The sequence below is a fragment of the Elaeis guineensis genome, chromosome 8 (assembly GCF_000442705.2).
Source record: "Elaeis guineensis isolate ETL-2024a chromosome 8, EG11, whole genome shotgun sequence".
NCBI lineage: Eukaryota > Viridiplantae > Streptophyta > Magnoliopsida > Arecales > Arecaceae > Elaeis > Elaeis guineensis.
In genome coordinates, this window is record NC_026000.2 from 134116982 (window position 1) to 134144136 (window position 27155).

The 27155-nt window shown below is 35.1% G+C and overlaps 3 protein-coding genes across 5 annotated transcripts in view; all 3 read left to right on the top strand.

Annotated features, from left to right (window-relative positions):
- The first annotated feature begins 3948 nt into the window (after positions 1-3948).
- LOC105049536 (probable isoaspartyl peptidase/L-asparaginase 2) lies at positions 3949-7017 on the top strand. The gene is made up of 3 exons (XM_010929207.3): positions 3949-4400; positions 6099-6185; positions 6338-7017. Exons 1-3 carry the CDS (start codon positions 4005-4007, stop codon positions 6845-6847), a joined length of 993 nt encoding a protein of 330 aa, XP_010927509.1. The 5' UTR covers positions 3949-4004; the 3' UTR covers positions 6848-7017.
- Positions 7018-12055: 5038 nt separating this feature from the next.
- On the top strand, positions 12056-18410 carry LOC105049535 (L18 ribosomal protein Heart Stopper). Its single transcript, NM_001405766.1, is given in 3 exon segments — positions 12056-12281; positions 14158-14265; positions 17866-18410. Coding segments are annotated over 2 exon segments (561 nt in total). The 5' UTR covers positions 12056-12281; the 3' UTR covers positions 18319-18410.
- A 1317-nt stretch (positions 18411-19727) lies between these two features.
- Positions 19728-27155, top strand: part of LOC105049533 (small RNA degrading nuclease 1) — a 13826-nt gene continuing 6398 nt past the window's right edge. For 2 of the 3 annotated variants that reach the window (XM_073261485.1, XM_073261486.1), the window contains exons 1-8: positions 19728-19917; positions 20577-20756; positions 20854-20943; positions 21318-21386; positions 22396-22536; positions 22648-22764; positions 22838-22907; positions 23020-23117. In XM_073261485.1, the coding sequence (XP_073117586.1) occupies positions 19885-19917; positions 20577-20756; positions 20854-20943; positions 21318-21386; positions 22396-22536; positions 22648-22764; positions 22838-22907; positions 23020-23117 (798 nt within the window). In that variant the 5' untranslated portion in view covers positions 19728-19884. 3 annotated transcript variants of the gene reach the window in all.

Below are 27155 nucleotides of genomic sequence, written 5' to 3' on the forward strand. Positions count from 1 at the left end.
TACAATTGATGGTGTCAAAATTTTAAATAAATCCCATCTAATTCTTTATAATAATAATATCATTAAGGTTATTGTTGTTGCTATCATTGTCATTATATCATCATTATCATCTTTATCATGTTATGGCAATTAGGATTCGATCATGTTGGCAACCACAATTCTAACTGGTTTCAGACTTCCAACGAGAAAGGCTATTATATTGTCTGTCAGAATAAAAAAAATTATGAGTTGAATCAGATCCATCAACTTAGCAGTAGATCGATTCATTCACAAACTAATACACACAAATATAAAGAAAAAATAAAGAGGAGGGAAAATTGAGCTATATGGGCGTATTTATACATACTGATTTGTGGTTGGATTGATTCATCGTTAAGTTGGTGAAACCGGTCCCACCAATAATTTTTTGTCGGAGAGCGGTGGCTCTTTGATCGTTCAAAAGGCATGCATTCATCCAAAAGGCAAAAGCTAAACGTTTCATCACGTCCCTCAAATAATTTAATCAGATCAAGCTGGATCCAGACTCGGCCAGAACTGAGCTACTTCCTGCCACACGTATGGATTTTATCGGGATAACTGAGATTATCATGTTAAACAATGTCACATGGTGCCAACCTCGTTGGACCCCCCAAAATGACCGTACCTCCTTTCACGTGATATGATCACGTGGTTAACTCCAAGCCACCGTCCATTGGTTTGTCCTGCTTCACCCTGAAGCCGCCGATGCATCTCGTGGCATCAAGCACTTATTTTGATGGACACTGATAACTGACGGCTCTCACATTCCCAGAGCGTGTACTTACAAAGCCTGCAGTAATGCTCAAAACAACGGTAACAACGATGTTATAGCGGAAATGATGAATGTTATGCGATATTTTTATTGTTTAAAAATAAAAAAAATTATTTATAATTTTTAAATAGATTTAAAATTATTTTTAAATTTTTAAATTTTTTAAATATGATAATTTTTTTTAAAATACTAAAAAATTATTTTTAAATCTCTACCATCCATACAGATTGGTTACACAAGTTAATGTAACATAAATTTATATTCAAATTACATAAATTTATATTCAGATTACATAGGTTACTTAGTTTCAATATTTGGTTGTGCATGTTTATATTGAGGTTACACAAGTATATATTTTAGTTACATAAAAAATAAATTTTTGATATTTTAGAAACTTTTTATTACACTTGAAAAGTCCAGAGACTAAAAAATAATTTCGTATATATTTAGAAATCTATAGATAATTTTTTTAAAAAAATATGATTAATAATGATTTAATATTTTAAAATAAAAATTAACTATTTGTATAAATATAAATTACTCTTGCAGAAAAATTTTTGAATCAATTACCACCGTGGGAGAAAGATTTAGAATTTCAAATGGTATGTTCCCTTGAATTTGGAAGTTGCTCATGCCCATAAAAGGAAGTTCTTGCTATAATATTTTGTTTCTATGGAAAGTAGGGATTAATTTATGCGAAGAAAAATGGTTTTTCCTCTAGAAATTGTTGTTATGTGTTCTTGGAAAATGAAGGCATTAGATTATCATTAGTGAAATAGCTTGCATGAAGCATGAATAGGTTCTGTGATATTGATAGCACCCGGATGCTCAATGTTATAGAATACCAATGGTAATAAATATGAAAAAAGTGATGTCTAGGGAGCATTTTTAGGTTCTATAATTGGATGGCAGGTAGGGTTCCATGATTGGATGGCACTAGGACTGCTCTAATATTTGATAATAAAAATTGTAAAAAAAATTTTGAAGAGTACGAAGCATACATGAGTTCCACGATTGGATGATAGCTAGAATGGCTACATGATTTATAATTATGCACCTACAATTTATATGCACTTCAACATTATTTTCCATTTGATAGGAACGGAAGTGCATCATGATAAATAAATAGGTCACTAAATTGTATAATGTCATTATCAAAAGAAATAAAAATAGTTGAAAAATATTACTTCAAATTTATTATAAAGAGAGAGATTTTGAATAGCCAATGAAAAATTTTTTTATCGAAAATTTTCGTAAGTAGGTTGATGCTACTTGTTAGAGTAAAATTTTTCCCTAGCTACAGATACCATACAGTAAATTTTGATTGAGATGTTAGTCACTCTTAAGTTTCATGCCATTATAAATCTTAAAGGAGGATTGTCTGATAGTTTATTTTGATGATAACAGATTCTTCACAATCCAAGTTGTAGAGAATTTTGCCGTGTACGATGTATCACAGATTTTGATAAATATTGATCATATTTAGAGGAGGTAGATGCATCAGACCGACCTCTTCCAACTCCCGTTTTATACAATAGAAAAATATATATATGTTTAAAATTTTCATGATACTTTTCAAGTTTGGGATAGGGGAAAATTAGAGAAGAATATTAAGATGATGGGAGATTCAAATTCTAGTCATTGGCATCCACACATAACATCACTGTCCAAACAATTGACATGTTTGGAATTTTTGTCCAGAATATATGCCATCCCTCTGATGACACTCCTACGGTCAAGATCACCTGTATCCGCGGCGCAGAAGTAGGCCCGGCTACAAATAGGAAAGAACAAACAAATGGCGAATCCTCCCTATATCCAAGGAGATTTTCTCGCTGCCTTGTCGGCTGGAGATTCCTTTGGCTTGGGAATCGCGGCCGGCAGGCGGAATCCGTCTTGGATTCCAGCGACCGACGAGTTCACCGCTTCCAGGTAGCTTCGCATCCACTTTACATCTACTTTACTTGTGCTTTTGAATTATGAATATTAAAGAGATGTTATACATGACAGCTTAGGATGTGTTTGGTTATATTTTTTGATTTTAATTTTTAATTTTTTAAAAATATTTTTTTATTTTTTAATATTTTTATTAAATAAAAATAAAAAAATATATTTGATAATTATATTATTATAAAATAAAAATAATATTTGAAAAGATGACGAGCTCGACAAAAGAAAAAGATTCAAGTTTTTTACTTTTTCGTTTAACGTTTTAGATGTAAGGAAGTAGAGAAGGAAAAAAAAAAAAAAATAGAAAAGTAAGTTTTGAAAAGTAAAAAATTTTTACTTTACATATAAAGTAATTATTTTAAATTTTTAAATTTTAAATTTTTATTTTTTATTATATTATCAAATATTATTTTTTGATTTTTATTTTTTAAAAATTAAAAAATAAAAAAAAGTATCTTTTTAATGACTAACCAAATGCATCTTTATTTGTCAAAATCGTATATGCTAAATAAAAATTATTTTGTACTAAATAAAAATTATTCTTCATATTTGGACCAGATGTTTGAATTAAAAAATAAAAAAATATTTGAATGGGCACTGATGACAGCATCAATTAACAGTCATTTTCCATCTCATGTACTAAACAAGAACAAGATAACATTTGGTAAAAATATCATTACAACAAAACTTCGTTTACATTCCAATTAATTCCAATTAAATATTTATATTTAGTTTGTAGCATAAATAGATATGACAAAAAAAGCAAAAGCATTAATGGTGCTGTGTAACGACTAATAGCAAAGTAATCTAAGTTGAAAATGAAAAGCTATAAAGTGCTGCTATATTATTCACTATATTAGCCTTCAAACTTGGTACCATTATGGTTTCCCATGAATGGTCCAGCATAACATAGTGGTATACCATCCCATTACTGGTCAATGATGACTACTGCTTTATTTTTCATGACAACTAGCATAACATGATGGGATACCTCCATCCACTTGTTATAGCGTTTTTACAGCTGTTAATGTAAATGGTAAACTAAACCTTCGGTTGTTACCAAAAAAAAAAAAACACTAGACGTTCCGTTCAGTTTGCAACTCTGCACCCTCCCCGGACCTCAGCTCCTCTACAAACTCCAATATAAGAACATATCAAGTCCGGACTTCAACCGTACCAAAACTGCTCTATAAAACGGCGCCACCGGTGACCCGGAAGTTCCCATCCCACTACTCACAAAGAGAGAGATAGAGAGAGAGAGAAGATGGGAGGTTGGGCGATCGCCGTGCATGGGGGCGCCGGTGTGGACCCCAACCTTCCGGCGGAGCGGCAGGAGGAGGCGAAGCGCGTCCTCTCCCGGTGCCTCAATCTGGGCATCGCCGCCCTCCGCGGCGGCTGCGCCGCCGTGGACGTGGTGGAGCAAGTGGTCCGGGAACTGGAGACGGACCCCGTGTTCAACTCCGGGCGGGGGTCCGCGCTGACGCGGCGGGGAACGGTGGAGATGGAGGCCAGCATCATGGACGGCCGTGGCCGCCGGTGCGGCGCCGTCTCCGGCCTCTCCACCGTCAAGAACCCCGTCTCCTTGGCCCGCCTCGTCATGGACAAGTCCCCCCACTCCTACCTTGCCTTCGACGGCGCCGAGGAGTTCGCCCGCGAACAGGTAGCGCCGTTTATTTGGGCCTTCTCTCCCCTTCTCTCTCTCTCAAAGCCGGTGACCGTATCTGCGTCCGGCGACGCGTTGTAAACTTACGACCTTTAGATGTTCGACCGACGGTTTTATTTCACGTGGTCAGAGGCATCACGTGAGAGGTATTGGCACTCGCGGTAGATACTCTGAAAAGAAAAGCTTTCCATAAAAGGTTGGGTGGGTAGGACATGAATCTTTACCAGTGTTGCCGGACGGTTGTGGTGATGGCTGGACTTGGGTGGCAGGCAGGGGATACTCTGCATCCCCACTGTGCGATTTTGTACAAGTTGGGCACATGATATGCTTTAATAAAAAATGCTAATAGAATACCTGGCATGCCACTGCTTGGTTCGCCGGTTCTACGTGGCAGTCCATTTAGCCTTGAGCCCCCGTCGACACCCACCAATTACGGTGCACCACTCTCATCCCCCTCGATCTTATGAGATGGGTGGATGAGTGATGTCTGGACTGCGGTCTTGTTCAACCGGTACCACATGTTCTAAGTGCAACATTTAATTCAAACCTTTGAAGGGTGATGCAGCCAGTACCTTTTTTCCTAGGCATTATTAACTTTTTTCTATTTTCTTTTGATCTTTATTCTGTACCAAAAAAAAAAAAAAAAAACTACTGTCATTGGTTAAATAGTATAATTTGTTGTAATTTGCCCTTCATACATACATGTGATCCATAAAAGTTTAAATCTGATCATCTCATGACTTTTTAGGATCTTATCCAGGGAATAAAATGGGTGTACCAAAACTTTCGATACTCTGTGCATATAATATATTGTTTTTAAAATTTATATAAATAATAAAAAATTGACATTTAATTTGAACATAGAAATTTTCTATATTTTTGACAGCATCGGTTACTTGTACAGTTGTCTCCACCTTTTGGCCCACATAATATTCTGCATGTGGAGACACTGGATCATGGGGAAGGGAATCTGTCCGGACCCATAGAGTGAATATTCACCTTAGAATATGCTTTGTCTCAATAATTGGTGCACACCAAAATTTATTATTTTATTTTGTGAGTCACACCAATCTCCTCTCATGTCATGGTAAAAAAGATTCTGTGTACGATGGAAGTTCTGCCGCATTGCTCCTATATTGGAGGATACTTTAATGATGCAATTTTAGAGAGGGAGATGTCTACTGAATCTAGTACATTATTTTCCAATCAGTGTAGGTGAGTGGGCTAAGCTTTGATGGTCAAAACCCAACCTGACATATTTTCTAAGCCTTAACCGTATTTTTTTTAAAAAAGCCCCTCAAATTGTAGTTGTCATGTACCATGAGGAGCACGATGGCACTTGTGATTAAATTATTAAAGTTCGAATACAATCTTAGTCCAATAAGCAATTATTTTGGCTGGATTATGCTTCTTGACAGTACCTACGTGGGATCTTACATTGCCAGAATATTGACTCAATTTTTTTGTGGGACCAAATACTGCCAAGTCCTGACTCAAAAAAAATTAGCCACTTGGCCTTACTTTGCGCAAATTTCTTCAGGGAAGGGCATATGGGCGGCTGTGCAGTGCGTAGCCAGTACTTTTGTGGAGTCGTACCAGAATTCTCTTTGCATCTTCTCTCTTGTTTGGTCTACCTTTTCTTCTGTTTTTTTTTGACTGAATTAAGCTGTAGAATCCATTAATTGCTCGTTTCAGGGCGTGGAAGTGATGGACAATAGCTATTTCATCACTGAAGAGAACGTCGGCATGCTGAAGCTGGCCAAGGAGGCCAACAGCATCTTGGTCAGTCACACGTCCTACATCACTAACTCTTCAATCTTTTCTATCTGGCACTGTCAAGTCCAAAAATGAAAGAAAAATCTAGCACTGCTCCTAACATCACTAACTCATTCACCATCTGATGTATATGCTATACTTGGCATTTCTCCAAACAGTTTGATTACAGGATTCCAGTTCCTGGCGTTGAGACATGCAGCGCCAGCGCTGGCTCCATGGTGGACAACCCTCTCCAAATGAACGGCCTCCCCATCAGCATCTACGCTCCGGAGACCGTCGGGTGCGTCGTGTTGGACGGCAACGGCTGGTGCGCCGCGGCCACCTCCACCGGAGGTCTCATGAACAAGATGATGGGCCGCATCGGGGACTCGCCGCTGATCGGCTCCGGAACCTACGCCTGTGACCTCTGCGCCGTTTCATGCACCGGCGAGGGCGAAGCCATCATACGGAGCACGTTGGCGAGGGACGTGGCGGCGGTGATGGAGTACAAAGGTCTCGGTCTCCAGGAGGCAGTGGATTATGTTATCAAGAATAGGCTGGACGAAGGCCAGGCCGGGCTCATTGCGGTGTCGAGAAATGGCCAGGTGGCTCATGGATTTAATACTACGGGAATGTTTAGGGCGTGTGCTACCGAGGATGGGTTCATGGATGTGGGGATATGGGAGTAGGTCTGTTCTGGTTGTCTTCGTCTTGATGACAACTAGGAGTATGTCTGCCTCCATAGCCAGATGGGATTTCTCTTTCTCATGGTGTGATGGGTAGGCTAGGGAACAATAATAACCCTGTTGGGAGGAGAATAACGGTAATATTATCTCTATTTGTGGGTCCTCTTTCATTATCTGCTAGTATGTTTGTCACCTTGACATCTAATTATCTAACAAGAGACCAGAATCCATCATAAGTGCGGGACAAAGTGAAAGGAATGTTAACTTGCTCCATGATACGGCTCAAGAGGTATCTCAGTGTGTCTCGGTTTGGGCCTGCAATATGTTCTTGAATTATGACCAAAAGCCGAAATAGTAGGTCTGATCCAACCCAAATTAGCAAAGGTCCACTTATAATTGGATTGGGTTTAAATTTTCCATCTCTTTCCAACTTCAAATACAATAGATTAAAATTTACTCTTGATCTAACCTGAACTGAAATTTGAATCTAAACTTAGGAAATCAATTTCTAAAGGCCCAAATCCAAGTGGTGAGTGAGGGAGAGCACTTCTGATCCTGCATAGAAAAATTTGAGGCAGCTATATAAGACTGGATGAGAGCATATCTATGTTCAGTTTAACTCATCCTTACTAAGTAAGTCTATACTATATTTGTCTTCTTTTTTTTTTTGTTTTCTTTTGTTTTTTCTTCTTTTCTTTTTGGCCCCGCCGTTGCCGGTTTCCAACCTTGGATGAGAAAGTATGAAGAATTGACTTTGTACAAGCAATCTTAAATAATATATTGATTCGAAGAGAAATATCCAATCATTCGAAGAGAAATATCCAATCACCAATATATCTGGCTCCTAGTCAACTGGTAGTTCATCTACGATCAAACTGAAACCAATGATCGAGCAATAGAAGCAATCGATTCGAGTCAATTAGTCAAGAGTAACTTCACTAAGTTACTTGCTCCTACTTTACTTCAGAACAAATTACTCCTATATAGCAGAGTATTTTATTTCTAGGTTATGTGTGGATGGATTTAAAAGGCAAAAGTGTATGTACCAACCTTTTGGAAGTGCTTGTTTTGCCCTTCCCAAGAAATAGTTTGGTTCAAGTGCCCTAATGAGTATTTGATTGAAAAGAATGGAACAAATAGGTTAAATAATTTTTTGTTGTGAAAGATATGAGGAGTAAAGAGAGAAGAAAAATCACACTAACATAGTAATTTACGTGGTTCGGCAGTGTGTCTACTCCATGGGCGAAGACAGAGCAAAAAAAATTCACTATAATAAAATAGAATATAAAAAATAATAATTATTTCTCAAACCCAAAATTTCAATACATCCAAATCTCACACAAAAAAGAAGCTCTCAAGTCTAAAACTCTCGCTCTCTTATTTTTTTGCAGATAGTGATATAGAATGGGAATATATATAATAAGGAGAGAGAAATCAGAAGGAAATATTCAAAAAATAGTACTATCGATTATGATTGATTCTCTTGACATATTTTTTTAATTGTCAAAATCGTACTGCTGGTTATGACTGATTTTCTTAACAGATTTTCTCAATTGCTGAGATCATAGTTGACCTTCGATTATTGAATCTTGGATTGATTCTATCATTTCTTTCTTTCTCGACTTGATTCTATAAGATCAATATGATTTGAATTATTTTGTCAGATTAATACCATGATAAATATACCATACGATAAAATAGAAAACTTAACTCACAATTTTAGAGCCATATAACAAATCTCTACCTTGGCTTAAAATTGGATCAAGCTACTCCAAATATAATAGAAACCTTCTCTATGTTCTCCACTACTTTCCGAAAAGGAAGAAAAAAAATTCAAATACTGCAAACACCAATCAAATCCAAACAATGCTTGAATTTGATAATTGAAAGAGACTTTGTCAACATATCAGCTGGATTATCTGCAGTACCAATCTTAGTCACAGTAACATCATCTTGTGAAATAATATCACGAATAAAATGATACCTCACGTCAATGTGCTTTGTCCTCTTATAAAATATTTGATCTCTAGTCAGATGGATAGTGCTCTGACTATCACAATGAACAATAGTCACATTATTACCAAACTAAGTTCACAAAATAAGCCTCTCAGCAAAATAGCTTCTTTAATAGCTTCTGTCACTGCAATATACTCAACCTCTGTTGTTGAAAAAGCAACAATAGGCTGTAAAGAAGCTTTCCAACTAATAGCACATCTATCAAGAGCAAATACATAACCTGCAATGGATCTCCTCCTATCAAGATCTTTTGCAAAATCAGAATTAACAAAACCAACAATATTGCTACCATATCTTCTGAACTTTAAGAAACATCAGAAGTACCTCGCAAATATCTAAATATCTATTTCACTGCTTGCCAATGCTCTTTATCAGGATTAGACATATACCTGCTAACAACACTGACTGTATGTGAAATATCTAGACGAGTACAAATCATGATGTACATAAGATTGCCAACAGCACTAGAGTAAGGAATATCAGATATTTGATCTTTCTCATCATCTGATTGTGGAGATTAATTAGCTGAAAGCCTAAAGTGGGCAGCAAATGGAGTACTAATCGGTTTGGCATCCTTCATATTAAAACACTCCAATATTTTCTCAATATATTTCTTTTGAGTTAAATAAAGCAATCCTGCCTTCCGATCTCGCTGAATCTCCATATCAAAAATTTTTCTGCCTGCTCCCAAATCTTTCATCTTAAACTCACTACTAAGTTGTGATTTTAACCTATCAATCTCAGATATATCCTTAGCAGCAATAAGCATATCATCCGCATATAACAGTAAATAAATAAAGGATCCATCAATAAGCTCTTTATAGTACACACAATTATTATATTTGCTTTGAAAATAACCACAACCTATCATGAAATAATCAAATCGCTTATATCATTATCGAGGAGGCTGTTTTAATCTGTATCGTGATTTCTTGAGCAAGCATACATGATCCTCCATGCCTTCAATAACAAAATCCTTTAGATTGATGCATATAAATGATTTCTTCAAGTTCCCCATGTAAGAAGACTGTCTTAATATCAAGCTGCTCTAATTTCAAATTATACATGGCAACTAAGGAGAGTAACACACGAATAAAGCTATACTTGACTACTAGAGAGAAAACATCATTAAAATTAATACCAGCAACCTGACTGTAGTCTTTAGCTACCAAACGTGCTTTATATCTAGCATCTTTTACTTCAGGGATACCTTCTGTCTTCTTGAAAATTCACTTGCAAGTCTTGAATGAAGTATTTTTTAGAATCTAACCTGAACTGAAATTTGAATCTAAACTTGGGAAACCAATTTCTGAAGGCCCAAATCCAAGTGGTGAGTGAGGGAGAGCACTTCTAATCCTGCATAGAAAATTTGAGGCAGCTATATAAGACTGGATGTGAGCATAATCTATGTTCGATTTAACTCATCCTTACTAAGTGTGTCTATACTATATTTGTTTGGGCCGCTACCTCCTTTTGCTTGTTTTCTTTCGTTCTCTTTTTTTTTTTTGACCCCGCCATTGCTGGTTTCCAACCTTCGATGAGAAAGTATGAAGAATTGACTTTGTACAGGCAATCTTAAATCATAAATTGATTCGAAGAGAAATATCCAATCACCAATATATCTAGCTCTTAGTCAACTTGTAGTTCATCTGTGATCAAACTGAAACCAATGACCGAGCAATAGAAGCGATCGTTCGAGTCAATTAGTTAATAGTAACTTCGCTAAGTTACTTATTCCTCCTTTATTTTAGAATAAATTACTTCTTCTACATGGGAGTATTTTATTTTTAGGTTACGTGTGGATGGATTTAAAAGGCAAAAGTTTATGTACCAACCTTTTGGAAGTGCTTGTTTTGCCCTTCCCAAGAAGTAGTTTAGTTCAAGTGCCCTAATGAGTATTTGATTGAAAAGAATAGGTTAAATGATTTTTGCTCTCTGTTGTTCTATTTTCCGAGGTAGTGTTTTAACTGGTATGAAACCCATATTTTGCGGCAAGATTTAAATGAAATTTAAAAAAATAATAAAATATTTTATCAACATATAAATTTTTTAAATAATATAATATATAATATTTTTATTAACTAATAAATCTATAGCTACGCTATTTTCATCTTCAATAATCTGTTCATTTAATCTAAAAATATAAATATTAAATAATTTTATAAAATATTACTAAATTGAGAAGGTTTCATGATAAAATATGAATCAAAATAGTTGAAAAATAAGTGATAATATTTGAAATTAACTACCTCTGATGTATTCTTTTTATCCATATTTCATCATCTTAAATTTTAGAAATAAATATATAAAAATTTTTATTATAGAATACAAATATACAACAACGTAAATGCATCAATGCCACAAAAAAATATTCAATAAAGATAAAAAAAATAAAGTACTAACAATAACTTTCTTTTCATATGAACAAGATATGAAAAATTATTCTACTTTAATTTTTTCAATGTCAGTCCAACTCCAAACTAACTCCTAGTTAAACCAATAATATATGCAAATCGGATTTGAAAAATTAAATAAACTTCATATTTTAATCAAATCTTGATCATTGATTTTTTGGATCCAATCTGTAGGATAATACTAAACTGATCTGATCTAATATATCTTGACTAGATCTAAATCCATAAAAAAATTATTTATTATTAAATTTTAAAATAAATTGACAAATATAATTTATAATTTTAAATTTATTTATATAATTTTAATTTTTTAATTATCTATATATGTTTTAATTTCACACACTCAAACAACTAACTTTATTTATGCCGATTCTTGAATGTTATTTAGATTATATATAATAAATTTAAATATTTTAATATAAAATTTTAAATTTAATCTTAAAAATATAATTTTTTTTTGACGAATTAAAATCACCCAATTAATACAATCCACTTTTCTTTTTTTTATCTTTCTAATATTTTTTATCTGCATATGATAAATCAAGATATTTTACGTATTTGTGTATAAATTTTTTAAATTTATCTAAAAATTATATTAAAATATAATATATAGATTTAAAATTGTAATGAGCTAATCTTGATAGTCAGATTTTTTTTTTTTTTTTGCAGATATTCAATCAGTTGAGTAATGTAGATAAATTTAAAATTTAAACTTAAAATTTATACAGATTTAGGATCTGTCACTCGAATGTCCGCCACCGGCTATCAGGAGGATAAGAGGATTTGAGCTCTTTGGATCCTACCCGATTGAGACTCCCGCAAACAGAAAAAAGAAACAAAATACCCAACACAAAACCCCAGCTCTCCAGCCATCGTCTAAGCTTCCTGTTCGGCCGCTCCAAGCCTCCCACCTGGTTGGGATTCCTGAGGACGGAAGAAATCGAGGAAAAAAGGGGGAAAACAGAGGAAAAATCAACGAAACAAACGAAAGACGGAAAAATTGAAAGGTTAGACCTTTTCCCCATAGATTGATCTTTTTTTTTTTTTTTTGCCCTTTTCGCTTCTTTTATCTTTTCATTTCGTTCTCTTTCTTCGGAGATCTGTGGGAAAGGAGAGTACCTGAGGGAGATCGGAGGGGTTTCTTAGGTTCCGTTCCGGGGTTCTTGCTCGAGCATATGGGATTTTGCGGGAGTTGTGGCGGTGTGAGTTGGTCGCTTGAGGTTTTGAGAGCTTAATCTTCGTAGAAGCTTGACATTTTGTAGGGTTTGGGAATTTTTGATCGAAAGGATTCTTCTTTGGCTACAAAATTTTCAGTTTATGGGGCTCTGTTTTCGTAATAACGATATGGAGGCTACCTGACGGGTGGCATTTTCGGTGGAGGCATGGTAGACGTGAATAAGGGGCCACCGTACTTTTTTTTTTTTTTAATAGTATATAGGGAGAGTTCAGAACCCACTACGGCATCCTCTCCGATGCCTCCATCCATCGTTGCCGTGGACGGCCGTTCCAGTCTTCGCCGTGCTCAGAATGGTCAAGGGCATCGGCGCCTCTTCCGTTCACATGTTTATGATCTTCTCTCTCCACCGCCCACCGCCCACCGCCCGATGTGATCCCCGTCGCTGACTCTGCCGCACAGGTCGACACGTGGTGCGCTGAGAGTCTGTAGTGTATAGATGTCTCAACAGGCACTGATTTCCCCCAACCGCTTCATTGAGAGGTTTCAGAGAGAAGCACAAAAGTGTTATATAGATTGTTTTAACTAGAACTGATTCCCCACATTCCCTGGCTTCCTTCCAGATCAGCAGCATAGGGACTCCTCTAGCTAGTGGAGACTAATGTCTTTGCTGAAGTGATAAATTTTTTGTTGAATATGAGAATCATCCTTTGAGCAACATCATCAAGTAGAAAAGCAGCCTTTATGTGAATTCTTGGTGGTTATATGGAGTGAAGACTGATGGTTGCACAGCATGAAAAGGAATGGTCAAACTCAAACTCGAAAGAGCACAACAGGTTGATGTGATGTGAAGAAACTCATCAGTTGCTAAAGTTTAAAGCTACCTTTTCCTGAGAGGGTGAAAACTAGTTCTTTTGTGTATTTACAGTCATAGAGTATCTATCAGTTTAGAAGGCTGAAGCCTGAAGGTGGACAACGGATGGATGGATGTATTGGAGATGATTCCCTATTTTGATGTATGCATTTATATTCTCAAGGCATTATGTCTGCAAAAAGGAATTCTTAGATCGATAAGAATAACAAGGTACCAACTGGGAGGTATAATCAAGATAAAAATGTTTCTTGATACATTGACATACAATGTAAATCGTATTTGGAAAGTTCTGATGTAAATTTGAATGGTTAAGCTTTTTCTTATTTTAAGCTGCTATCAGATTCAGTTTTGCATATTATAAGATTTTGTTCTTCTTTACTGTGATTCCATACAAGCTAGAAGTTCTGTAGGATGAAGTTAGATATAGGTTTTGCTTATCGGGCATTTTAACCTCTTCAATTGTTCCATTTCTTTCTCTTCCAAATGGTATCTTTTTAGGCTTCCCCTAGCTCGTACACGCACACACATGCACAGGGACTCCCATAGTGGCAGACATTCTGGTTTCAAAACTGATTCTCTGATGACTAATATACCATTTGATGCTGCCATACTAATCTAATTTTTGACATTTGGCAGTTCCATTTAATGAACATCAGCTTTTGACTTCTGTTTGTCATTTAGTAATTGTTCTTCTTGTTAAAATTTCTTGTTTGATAAGCAACCTTTAATTTGTTTTCTTGCCTCTTCTATTAGTCCACACTTCAGATTTTCATTCTCATAATGTCAGTTATTGCGTCGAGTGCCTTCTTACCTGATATGCAATTATTGTGAGCAGATGTTCAAAAATATATTCAGCAACACACGGAGGAATGTATTTTTTGTACCAGAGTACAGAAAAAGGGCAGTTTCATATGTTTTTAGAAACAATTTTCATGACGGACAGGTAATATTTTACTGCAGATTTATGGTTACCAATTCTTTTCTGTTCTTTATGTATTTTTGTCCTATGATGGCGCTTTGTTCACTTGTTTATCGGGAACTTGTGAGCACTTCCTTTTAAGAGAAAAGGGTTATCATATTACTTGCTTTTTTTCTATGTTGTATTTCACCCTAGCAATTGTTGCATGGGAAGAAAAGGTCAACGGAATAATGCACCATAATATTGCATTGGATGGTGAGATTCCAAAGCAGCATCCAACACCCTTTTTTGTTCCTAACCACTAACATCCAGCTTTCCTATAATTTATTCACATCATAGACATTCATATTCAAGAGACCTTTTTGTAAAAGTATGCAAAACTTCTTTTTATATAACACACTTAAATAATTTTAAGTACTGCTGACATATATCATTTTAATCAGAGTTGATGGCCCTATCTTTGATGTTGTGTACTGCTTCAAGGTTCTATTCCATATTCATGCTACCTTAAGATGATCCTGTAAATAAACCATCAAGTGTAACAAAATTTTGTTATAAATAAGCTTATAAATGAATGTGGTGTTTTTTTTTTTTTAAATGATTGTGGTGGTGTTTCTTTTAGGCCATATCTGCCATATCTGGTGGTTAGGATTGGTAATTAAGAATTGGACAACCATTCGAGGAAATCCATTCATGGGAATCATAAGGAATAATTAGTTTGATTCTTGTGTTTGGATAAGTCCGCATAAATCCCTAAAGAATGAAATAGACCCAATAGGATAAAACATAATATATAATTATTAATATATCAATATTAATGTAATAATATTGTTATTATTATTTAGTAACAATATAATATACTGTAAATAAAATAATATAAATGTACGATTTATAATTATGAGCTATATAATTATATTAATATAACATACTATATTATTATATCAAATATTAGTAAATAATAATATTATTATAGTAATCATAATAAACACAATGCAAATATAGATAATATAATAATATGAATATAATATTATAATTGCTGAAAGACATATTATACTAATTGTAATAATATTGTTGTAACAATATAATCATACTGCAACTAATGATATGTTATTATTATGACTACAAACAATGCAAATAGAAGTAATATAATAAATTATCTAATAGTATGTATTATATCATATTAAGAATAAAATATATTTACTAACAAGATAGTTATAATGATATTATAATTATAAGAATATTGTTGAATGAGAATATTGTTGAATGATATATAATATATAGCATATAAAATATATTATGATGGGATAATATTTCATTAATAATATATTATGAAATATAGTATATTATTAGTGTAATATATAATGTCAATATAATATATGATATTATATTTGTGTAATATTGATATATATAATTTAGAATAATATATTATAAATAATACTAATATAATGTCATGTATATAATGTTTTATTACCTAATAGATAATAAATTACTGAGATATATTTTTAGTAAATAATTAATAATAATAATAAAACATATGCGAAACTCTTTTTACTGTTATCCACGAATGGAATCCGATGCCCATGGGAATCAACACTCATATGTCCAAACGGGTTATAACATGGGAATAGACTGTCAGAGTCTGATACTCATTCTCACCTCTGTCAACCAAATCTGGCTTGCGTGTCTTGGCAAGAGTTAGCAAGAAGTTCAGCGTTTGCTATTTATTTTTGGTCACGATCTACTTGGACAAATGGTGTCATTACCGTTACTTATCTATTACAGCTCTTTCATAGGAAGTTGGTAGCATTGGAAGGCAAGCATGTCAACAGTGCGGGCATTGCTTGTCACTAATATTAACTAGATTATTAGCAGCTAAACAGAAGATATGCAGATAAGCAACTTTCAATGCTATTGTCTCAAGAATGTGTCTTAGGGGTGGATTCTGCCTGTTTATATGTGATATAATGGACTTAGTAGCATGTCCTAGGGATTCTTGATAATGGATTAATATGATTGCCTAGGTCAGTGATGTATTTAAGCGTTTAGAAAGAGAACTGGAACTGGATGGTGACCGTATATTTGATATATTTTTTGGATTAGAAAGTGTTAACACGTCATGATCATCCATCCACTTTCTCGCTATTGAAGTGCTCATTCTTTTTAACCTGTCTACTGAGTATCTTTAGGGGGGCACTAAAAGGGTTTTTCAACGAGAACTGATTTCACTTAGCATGTCTATTAAGAAGTAATTAGAGAGAAGCATGATTTATATTATTGTAACTAGAACTGATTCCTGGCATATCCCAGCTTCTTTCCAAATCAGCCATGTAGGTTCCCTCTAGTTAGTAGAGACTAATATCTTTTCTGAAGCTATGAAATTTTCAATGAGCAAACTTGGGAACCATTATTTTAGCAACATTTTTAAGTATGAAACATCATTTATGTGAGGCTTCGTTGATTAACATCAGAGTGAAGTGTAACTTGGAGGATGACAAGTAATGGTCAATGCCCAACTAAAAGAAGTGTACAGCAGGTTAATGTGATGCGGAGAAAGATATTGGTTGCTAAAATTAACATCAGCTTATACCTAAGAGGATATTAAAAGCTACTTCTCTCATGCATTTACTATACTATGACATTCATCAATTTATAAGGCCTAACATGGATAAGAAATGGATAGGAGATTGAAGTAGAGGTATTAGATGGATTCGTGATCAACTGAACATTTTGATGTAGGTATTTGTAATCTTAAGGCAGTATTTCTGCCAAATAGAATTGTTAATTCCATGAGAGCGTACCAACTGGGTACAATTGGGAAAAGGTGTACAGATTTATGGGGATGCAATGGAATTGATATTTGTGATAGTTCTTTTCTGAAGTAGGAAAAGTTAAGTTCCCCTTTATCATCAGCTGCAATTGTGGGTAGAAGATTTTAAAAAGGGAAAGAAATAGATAATTGCATCTTAAGACAAAAACAACATATTCATCTTTTCTCAAGGAGATAGACTAGCTTATTTATGTATTTGGAAAGACTATTTTACGTTGCCATCAGGTCAGGTTATAACATAATATAAGATTTTGATCTTTCTTCTTTGTCTAGATTGTCTATGTTGCACTGACTAAATTGACTGTGATATCTTGGTCTCATAGTTGACTGTTACCTGATGCATATACGTGACCTTGTTGATAAGTCAATTTGTATTGCACCATAAACAAGAAAAAAAAAAAAAAAAAAGACCTGCCGATCATCACTTTGGATTGTTCTACTACTGGTATGTTTTGACATCCTAACCCTTGTGATATCATGGTAAGCCTGTATTTCTTGGTCTCAAGGCATGCTTGTGATGTAGATTTTGTTGATCTACTACATTTCTTGGTCATTATACAACATGATCGCAGAAGCAAACAGTTGGTTCCCGTGAAGATTGTTCTTTGCCACTTTTCTCCGTTACTAATTTCATAATTGTTTGCCTAAGCTACATGGAATATTTCTTCCCTATGTCATCTAGGGGCATCTGCACTGACTCCTCATGACATTGCTGACTACAGATATTACTATTCTGAAGTTTGCCTATAGGATTACGATATGGAATTTTTATCTGAATAATATTTTTATTCTTTTAGGTCCTCAGTGCCCCAAGAAGCTTCTTTGGTGTTGAAGATTTCGTGGATGATGACAACAGCCGGCCATACACATACAAAAAGGAGAAGAAATCAAAGAATCCACAAAAGCATGTTTCATTCAAGCAGCGGACAATAGCATACATGGAGCCCTTCTCACTCGATGTGTTTATATCCAAGCGATTTGTTTCAGCTTCACTCACCCACAGGGTGACATGCAAGCAGGTTGCAGTCGCAGGGACCAACTCAAAAGACATCAAGGCAGCTCTGCAGTCCAGATCGGATATACCTGCTTGCCTGGCCATTGGTCGGATCTTAGCTGAGAGGGCAAGAGAAGCTGATGTTTACACTTGTACTTACACTCCAAGAGACAGTGACAAGTTTGAAGGGAAGATACGAGCTGTCGTTCAGTCCCTTATAGATAATGGTATCGATGTTAAAGTTTATCTTGATTGATGATTCATGGGTCCATGAAATCTTTGTAGGAGCATTCTTAAAAAAGAGAACATTGTAAAGTTGGTGTTTCTCAATTAATATTTTATGACCAATTTAAAATAAACTTGTTCAGCAGTGGGTACTTCACCATGCTTGCTATCCCATTGACAGAAGTCAGTGGGGTCTTGGGTTCAAGTTTTTAGTAGCCAGCCTAATTTTTGACTTGTATTCAGTCCTTATTTCTATAGTTATTGTAAGGTTTCTTCACATTTAGTCCCCTCCTTGGCCTTTGAGGTAATATTAGACTTTATGATTTAATTCATCAGATCCATGTCTGCACCATACCATGTGCATCAGTCTGTGATCAAAACTAGCTACTGGATAAGCCTTGTCTAGGACAACAAGGTGAATTATGAAATGGAAGGTAGAAAATAGCCTCATCAGTTGGATTGGTGCCAGTGTTATGAACTTAGGAGGAGAATGAGATGCAGTCCTTCGTTCTGCTGCGGTAGCATGGTAACAATTTTCATGCAAATATGGTAACAATGCTTTTTTTTTTTTTCTTGACATCTCATTGTCGAACGGCCGAAGTGTACCATGCAGCTTTCGAGCACTGCAGGAACCTACATGGCCATCAAATCATGGAGTCCTGGATAACATTAAGAGCCCTTGATAACATGCCCCACAAATGAAACAGGGGCAAGGGGCACCTTGTTACAACCCCATGGATGGTTCAAGCCAAATAGACTGGGAGTCTTTGATCAACAAAGCAAAGGAAGGAGTTTTAACATAAGCTAAAACCCATCTAATCCAAACAATTAGGAAATTGAAATGGCATATAACATATTCAAGAAAGGACCAATCAATGCCATTTAGGGTCACTAGTGGAGAAGCCTTGGAGACTTTCTGCAGGGAATGAATTGCCTCTTGGGTAATAGAAAATTATTCAAAATACTCTGATTGGGGATGCATACAGGTTGTTCTTCCAAAACTTTGCAATGTTGGCAAGAAGATCTTGTCGGTGTTCTTCCAAACCTATTGACGAGAAATGTATATGCCTTACAGAATCGGAAAGAAAATCCATCAGATCCTGATGCTTTTTGGAAGTTGTTTTTAAAATTTTATTATTTGTAACAAGTTGAAGTTGGGAGCTGCTGATCAGTCTCCTCTAGAGAGTAGTTTTGATTTCAATTTTCTGTTTTTCCTTCGACCAAAAAAATAAAATTCTCTCTTCTTCCAAAGAAGGTTTTTGTGAGGGAAGGCAAGGGCAAAACCGATCTTTTGCATCCTAAAGCGGTCGGACACTGCAACCCGTTCACGATGGTCGGATTCGGATTTTCTCGGGTCCGAAAACATGATCCGGAAACCGATTTCTTTGTTTCACGCTGGCGGGTTCGCGGGTTCTGGTCGTGAATCGCTGCTTCCCAGACCTAGCACCATCAAAAAGGGGCAGGCGAAGGGGTTTAAGCGAGGGACGAAGCAAGCGGCTGGGGTTTTGGGCGAGCACAAAATCGCGAATTTATCCTCTTTCCACCAAATTTTAATTCTTTCCCCTCTATTTCAGCTGTTCGTTTAATATCTTCTCCAATGGACGAAGTGATTTGGAATGCAGACAAAGAGGTTGTTATCCCCACTCTCTCTATCTCAGCAAACATTTGTGCTTTTTTTTTTTTTTTGTGTGTGTGTGTGGATTAAGACAACTATTGGTGTTTCATCTAGTTCTTCTGTTGCATTTGTGATCCTATCTATATCCTCTGTGACAACTGAAATAGACTTTCTTCCTTACCGGGCTCGTTATGCTGTGAAACTTCTAGTTACTGATGATGACAATGCGTACTTTGGACAAAAAGTAATCCTAGAAGCTCATTCTATTATTTCATTGAATAAAACTCAGGTCTTGGTGATATCAATGAATTCTAATGATTACCATGGAGAGAGTGTACATATGCTTCTGTTGGATTTGGGGGTTCTTTCATAGACATGCTGAGTGTTACCTTTTATTTTGTGGGTAGTTCTTTCAGTATGTGTGTGCCAGCGTAGTGCAGTCAGTTCCCTATTTATTTATACTAATTGAATTTGCCTCTTTCGATATACCTGTTATTCTCGCAAAGGATTTACTCTAATTGATACTTGTTTGTATGTGTTAAGGAAACAGAGAACTAGAGAGATCATGCTTCATAGGAAGTTGCTATTTTTGCTGTATTATTAGTTACAGGATGCATTGTCTTGCGTCAGTTTTGTGATTATATACTGTTTGCTTGACCCACCATCTCTGCTAGGTTCTTGCCGAGATTGTGAAGTTCACCCAAAAGCAAGGATTGAAAGGTGGTGAAGGAGGATGGAAGGATTTTTTGCATGGTCATGATAGAAGATTTGGTGCTGGTGTAAGTGATCCAGCAAGAAGAACTAAAGATATATTGGTTACCTTTCTGCAAACGTTCGAGGAAAAACATCTGAAGGTAGCTTGTGTAAAAGGCTTTACATTGTTATGAATAAAATACTTATCATTTATTATGTCTCTAATGCTTTCATAGCTTTCTATTTTCTTGGTTTCAGTTTTTTAACAAATTGATAAGACATCTTACTGACTGCAAAGCAATAAAGAAGTTCATCACTGACTTTCCAGACCAAGAGACCCCTCAGCAGGTATATGTTGCTTGGAATTCTGATTTAGGTTAGGAATTCTATTTGATTTTGCTTACAGTATCTTATTTGAAGGAAATTGCTTCACTTGCACTTCCATATGATGACTATCCTGCCAATATTGTCTAGGACCTTTCTCTTCTTATTTTGGAGACATCAGATTATGTGTTTAAGATCTCCATTAACTAATTTTTTTGATGACTGGGACCATATTTAGATTTAGATTTTTTTTTTTTGAAGGAAGCCATTTTATGTTTTAAACTTTATTGTAATAGGTTTTTCTTTGTTCGCTTGTGCAAACATTTGCTAGCAAAATTGAACTTTCAGGATGTCAGTCAGTTCATAATTGTCATTGACCTACACTTGTGCAAATGCAGAGGCTGGTCTGTTTGACGATGGAACATCCACATTTCTCACGATGTTACTCTTTTCCATCCCATGAGGAGGTTTGGTTCCTTCTAGCTCTTGACTCTTTACATTTCATTCTGGTTAAAGACGATGTTTATGTTGTTGTGATCTTCTGATGCAACCATTAATGTCATTGCTCATTTACTTTTGTTCTATTGTTCCATTAAAAAGTTTCACTATGTTAGTTACCTTCTTACTGTTATTGATATCAGTGATATATATGTTTTATTTCATTTCTTTCGTATTATTGATGGATTTGTAATTTCGTGTAAAATCCTTGGTAAATCCTTTAAATTTTTATGTTTAAGTCTCTTGTCTTTCTTGCCACTCTTGAATAAGAAAAATAAAAAGCAAAGTTATGTGGAAACCCCATATTTTGGTTTCTTGAGATGTTGGAACTTGGGACTCTTCATGACACTTTTGGATAAAAGTAGCTAAGTCTAATGCCATACTTGACAAGGGTTTTAGGAATTTTATGAAGTTGCAGAAATAATTGGTCTGACTAATTTTAATCAATAGCATACATTTACAAGTATTTGCACCCATCTAAAAGGCACATACTTATGCCCTTGTCAGATTTTTGAAGGTTCATGTGGTAGTTTCTTCTGAACAATTGAATGCTTGACACTGGTGTCATGTGTCTGAATGATACTCGATTTAGCTTTCTAAATCTCTTTCTCCTATTTTTGGTGACTATCAAAAAAGAAGTCTATCTCACAAGATGCGAATCATGTAGGGACATTCTTTACTGATAAAAAAATGTTTTCTCAAATTCTTTATTAAATTATTATGATTGTCAAATTTATGCAGTTTTATGTCAAAGCAATTCCATGTATTGGTGAATTCATATAAACCACATGTTTGTATATTTACTTTGAAATTCTGAATTCAATCAACTTAATAATCATGAGTTGCTGGTAAATTCATCGTGTAGGCTACTTGACTGAAAGAAATACAATATCTGTTCGATGTAAGAATTCGAGAACATCCTTCCATTTGAGTAAGTAAAAGCCATCTTATGATACCGAAATTATATTAACTTGGCAGGAGTGGATAATGATTCCACTAGGTACAGTTTCTAAGGCAATGAAATCAAAAGTTATGCTTTCAATTGATTGTGAGATGGTTCTTTGCGAGGATGGTACTGAAGCAGTTGTAAAAGTATGTGCAGTAGATCACAATTTGGAGGTACAAAACTGCTTGATGTTATGTCCTAATCTTCTATTCGATAACTTATCAACTTATATACATAGCTTTTCTCAGTTTCCACAAGCTTTTCAGGATAGTTCTTACTTTCAGGTTAAACTTGATGAACTTGTAAATCCCAACAAAGCTGTTGCCGACTACAGAACAGACACCTCTGGAATATCTGCTGAAGATTTGGAGGGAGTTACTTGTTCATTGGCTGATATTCAGGTAGTATTAGCTACCTTCAGTTTACTAGTTATGCTTGAATTTTCTTTCCCAAAGTTAATTTGGCATTTTGCAGAAATCTCTTAAGAAGCTTTTGTCTCATGGGACTATTTTAGTTGGCCACAGTGTACATAATGATTTACAAGGTATGCTGTATATCTAATAATTATCTGCACACTTGTTGTATTATTTTATTACTTTCCTGAATTAAGTAAAGGATTTTCTCATGTTCTAACTTCTCTATTTTAAACTCTACAGTACTAAAAATTAACCATCCACGAATTATTGACACATCGTACATCTTCAAAAGTGTAGACTTGCCTACTGCTACACCTTCCTTGAACAATTTATGTAAGGTATTTTCTGAAAAATTTAATTTCTTTTTTTTTTTTTTTACAATTATTCCAGTTTTCCAGTTATTTCTAATCTGTTAGTACCTGTAGATTGTAATGTCTGTGGCTGTATCTTTTTTACATGGACTATTCTGGCAATTTTACTGAGTTCATAACTCATGTTGTTGTATTTTAAGCTATAAACTGACAGATTTATTGTCATTCTTCATTTTTGTTGTTTAATTAATTTGCTTGCAGTATGCAGATCGTTCGACTCTGACTTTTTCGTTTTCTCTCCATTAATTAAGTTGCCCACTATATTCTAATGTCCTAATGATAAGGTAAATGCTTAAATCATGGAGTCATGGTAAAGGTCAAGTGATGGTTCTGTAGTCCCACCATAAAATGTGGATCCAATGTGACATGCACTATAAGGAGCCTAGGATAAAACTCTCTATTAACCTTCTTTTTGTGGCTTTCTGATATGCTTCATTACATGTTTCCAACCTAGATAATCCTTTCATCATCACTCTTCTTTATTGTTGCATTCTTGATGTTGAAATAATGTTTCTTTTCTGATTAAAATTTGGTATCATCAATAGAAGTTTTAGGCATACTATCAGAAGTTCAATTGATTAGAAGAGAAAGTAACAATTGACTAAGGGGCTAGTAAGGCCTGGGATCTTGATATATCCTTAGGCCTGTAAACCACATGCATCAAAATGAAACTTCTTTTTGCTTCAGATCTTCCAAGTGCATTTTCATCATCAAAATGAAATTTAAAGTATGTATTACTGGTTCCTGATGAGAAGAAGATGTTATAGTAACTTCTAATTTCATCCAATCAACTGCCTTGAGTGCAATAATGCCTCTCCTATTTTGAAAAATGAAAACTAACAAAAGAAAGCTCTATAATTTTCCTTACCCTTAACGAAGATGGTAATACAACTGCATGTGCATTGGAATTGGTTGCGGATAGACTGCTTGAGATGGATATTATATCATGATTCATAATAAATTTATCATAGGTTTCTGGATGTCTTTCCACATTTAATTATTTACATTACACAAGAACACTTACATATTAGCTCCCTTTTATCCACCGTTGGTCTCTGGATCTACTTGTTCTGTAAGTTATGAACAAGACAAAATTGGTTAGTTTGTTTGTAATATTTCTGATCATTTAATCATATGATATTAGCTTTGATCTTAGTGAATCTGATGATGTACCTTCATGGTGATGCTTTGCATCAAATTGGTCTTTCAAAATGTCAACAATACTTCCTAACTAACAAACAGTCTCTTGGCTAATAGTCTTCTTATAGAAAATAATGAATGCTGTGGTTCTCCATCATAATAAAATGGATGAACACATCTGTGTAACTGGATCTCATTCTTTGTATTTAACTCCAATATGTGGGTATTAATTTGAGACAAATATCAAATGATGGTTATTTATTTATATTAGAAATATCTTCTAAAAATTTCACTATGATTGAAGCTTTAGAAAGTGGCCATGTCCGATTTTCTTTTGACAAGCATATATCATGACATCTTCGTATTCTTATTTATCATTGATATTGAATGATGGAATTAATGAAGATCCTTCATGGTTCTCTTCCTAGAGCTTGCTCAAAAATGAGGTTAACATTTCCATTTAGTGCATGTTTGGGGGTGCATTTATATCATTAAAAGTGATTTCAGATCTAAAAGCAGAATTTTGAGTGTTTGGCTACAACCTAAAAGTAATTCTAGATCGTGTTTAAGATCTCTCAAAATGTGGTTTATGTAAAGCTGACCTCTGCTTTCCGTGAACGCAGCATCATAAGCTAAATATCACATTTGCGGAAAGTTCATTTGTTTAGAAAAGTTACGTGTTATCCTCTCAATACCCCTCGTACATCCCTTTTTTTCCACTTGTCTATTAGACTTTTTCTTTTTTTCAGATTAATCTCATCTCATCTCCATTTACATCTCTGATTAATCTCCTCTCATCTCCATCTATGTCTCTTTTTTTTTTTTCTAATTTTCAAGATTATTAATCTTCTCGTCTCTCATAGGATTATTAATCTCTTCTCATCTCCATCTACGTCCCCTTTTATCTGACTTTTTGTCTATCAAGACTATTTTTTTTTCAGATTAATCTCATCTTTATCCACATTCCTGATTAATCTCCCTCATCTTTATCTACGGCCGTTTTTTCCGACTTTCAGGATTATTAATCTCCTTTCATCTCTCTCTTTTTGTCTGATTTTTTCGTTCATCACATTAATCTCCTCTCATCTCCATGCATATCACATCCCTTTTTGCCGACTTTCTTATGTATCAGGACTCTTTTTTTGATTAATCTTCTCTTATCTCCATTCACACTTAATGAAATAGTGAATTTTATATCCAAATAATTTTAGAATCATTTTAGATATTTGTCATTTTTGGTCATTTTGTCATTCAAAAGCAGCTTTTGGATATGTTAATCAAACATACAGTAATTTCTATAGGTTTATAACAATTTTAGGATATTGACAGCCAAACAAAAAGTTGCTTTGTTTCCAAGCAATTTTTGATATCAAAATGCATCTTTTACTAAAAATTGCTTTTTGGCCAAAAGCAACAGCATCCCCAAACAGGCTCTTAGTATTTGATCTTCATCTTTTGGTTAAGTATCAAAAAATGGTAGTTAATTAATAATTGGATAATTAATGTTAGGTTTAATGAATCTAAATAAAAAGATAGACAAGTGTAAACAAAACTCATGCTTAAATTTGATTTATGTGCTTTTTGATTGGTGTGGATTAAAGGTGATGAAAGGTTTGAACCTCAATATCAGACCTATAGAATCACAAGTTATGCCAAAACTGTGATGCCAATCAATATCAGAATTAGGACAACTTTGATTTCTTGGACGATGACTCAGCATGATAGTGAGAAACACAGTTGAAAAATTCATATCACAATTTCAAGGATAAAAGCATGGCATGCAAAAGTATTTCATGAATGCCACATGCACCTGCCAAATGCTTGTCACACATATTGGAGAGTGGAGAGCAAAGAAAGGAGTTTTCTGATACTCTAGGAGGTGGATATAGAGCAAAGCCCTAGGGGCTTGCCCCGCCATTGTTTTCAAAAGTGGTGTCTGCGGCTTCTAACTGGCCTGCATATGGTCTAGTTTGCCTCTGTATGCAGATAGGTTACATGGTGGTTGCCAGGTGGCCCTCATAAGCCTAAGCCTTGGATATCTGGCTCTCCACCTCTATCCATTTTTTTTAGTTTTCTGAATTTTATTGAGCTAGTTCTATATTTTTTGTTCTTTTATCTGTTATTATAAATTTATTGATCATTTAATATTTTTTAAAGGTGAGTCACATTGGTGCCGGTGTGCTTCAGGAAGCCCTTTTTTGAAACCTTGAGTCCTGTAGTGATGATACATGTAAAGCTGGGCTCTTACTTGAGTTATAAGCTTTGTGAAGCGACCCCACTGCTTTGTCACTCTTTAAGAGGGTAATGTAGTAGGCATGAACCTACATGTGATGTTTGTATTCTGGCTTAGTGGGTCCAAGGGTTTGAAAAGAAGTGGTCCAATTGATAATATTATTGGAAACGGAATTAGCAGGCTGGTCCTTTTTACTCTGTTCTTTGCAGTACATGCCAGACTATCACATAGCAAAACTGCATGGCTGGCACACTCTGCAAGACAGCAAAGCGCCAAACTGTCACATTAGCAAAACTGCATACTGGACCGTCCATGTGCCCCAGCGCATGTTGAAGACTATCATGGCATTGCTGGCGTGGGGCACTTGAAACTTTGTAATGAGAGCACACAAATAGGTGGATATTGGGATTCCAAGTCAAGCTATGGGATGCATAATCAGTGAGACTTATTTAATGGGACCTGTGATATGAGAAGATGATATTACAATGTAACTCCCTCTAAATCATAGTAGTGTGAGACAAAGCCCGCCATGTGATGATAAAATTATTTGCCTTTGGCTTGCTTTACAATGACATGTATCAGTCTTTGGGACAACCATATCAGTATTGAGAACCTCTATATAGAGAAGCTAA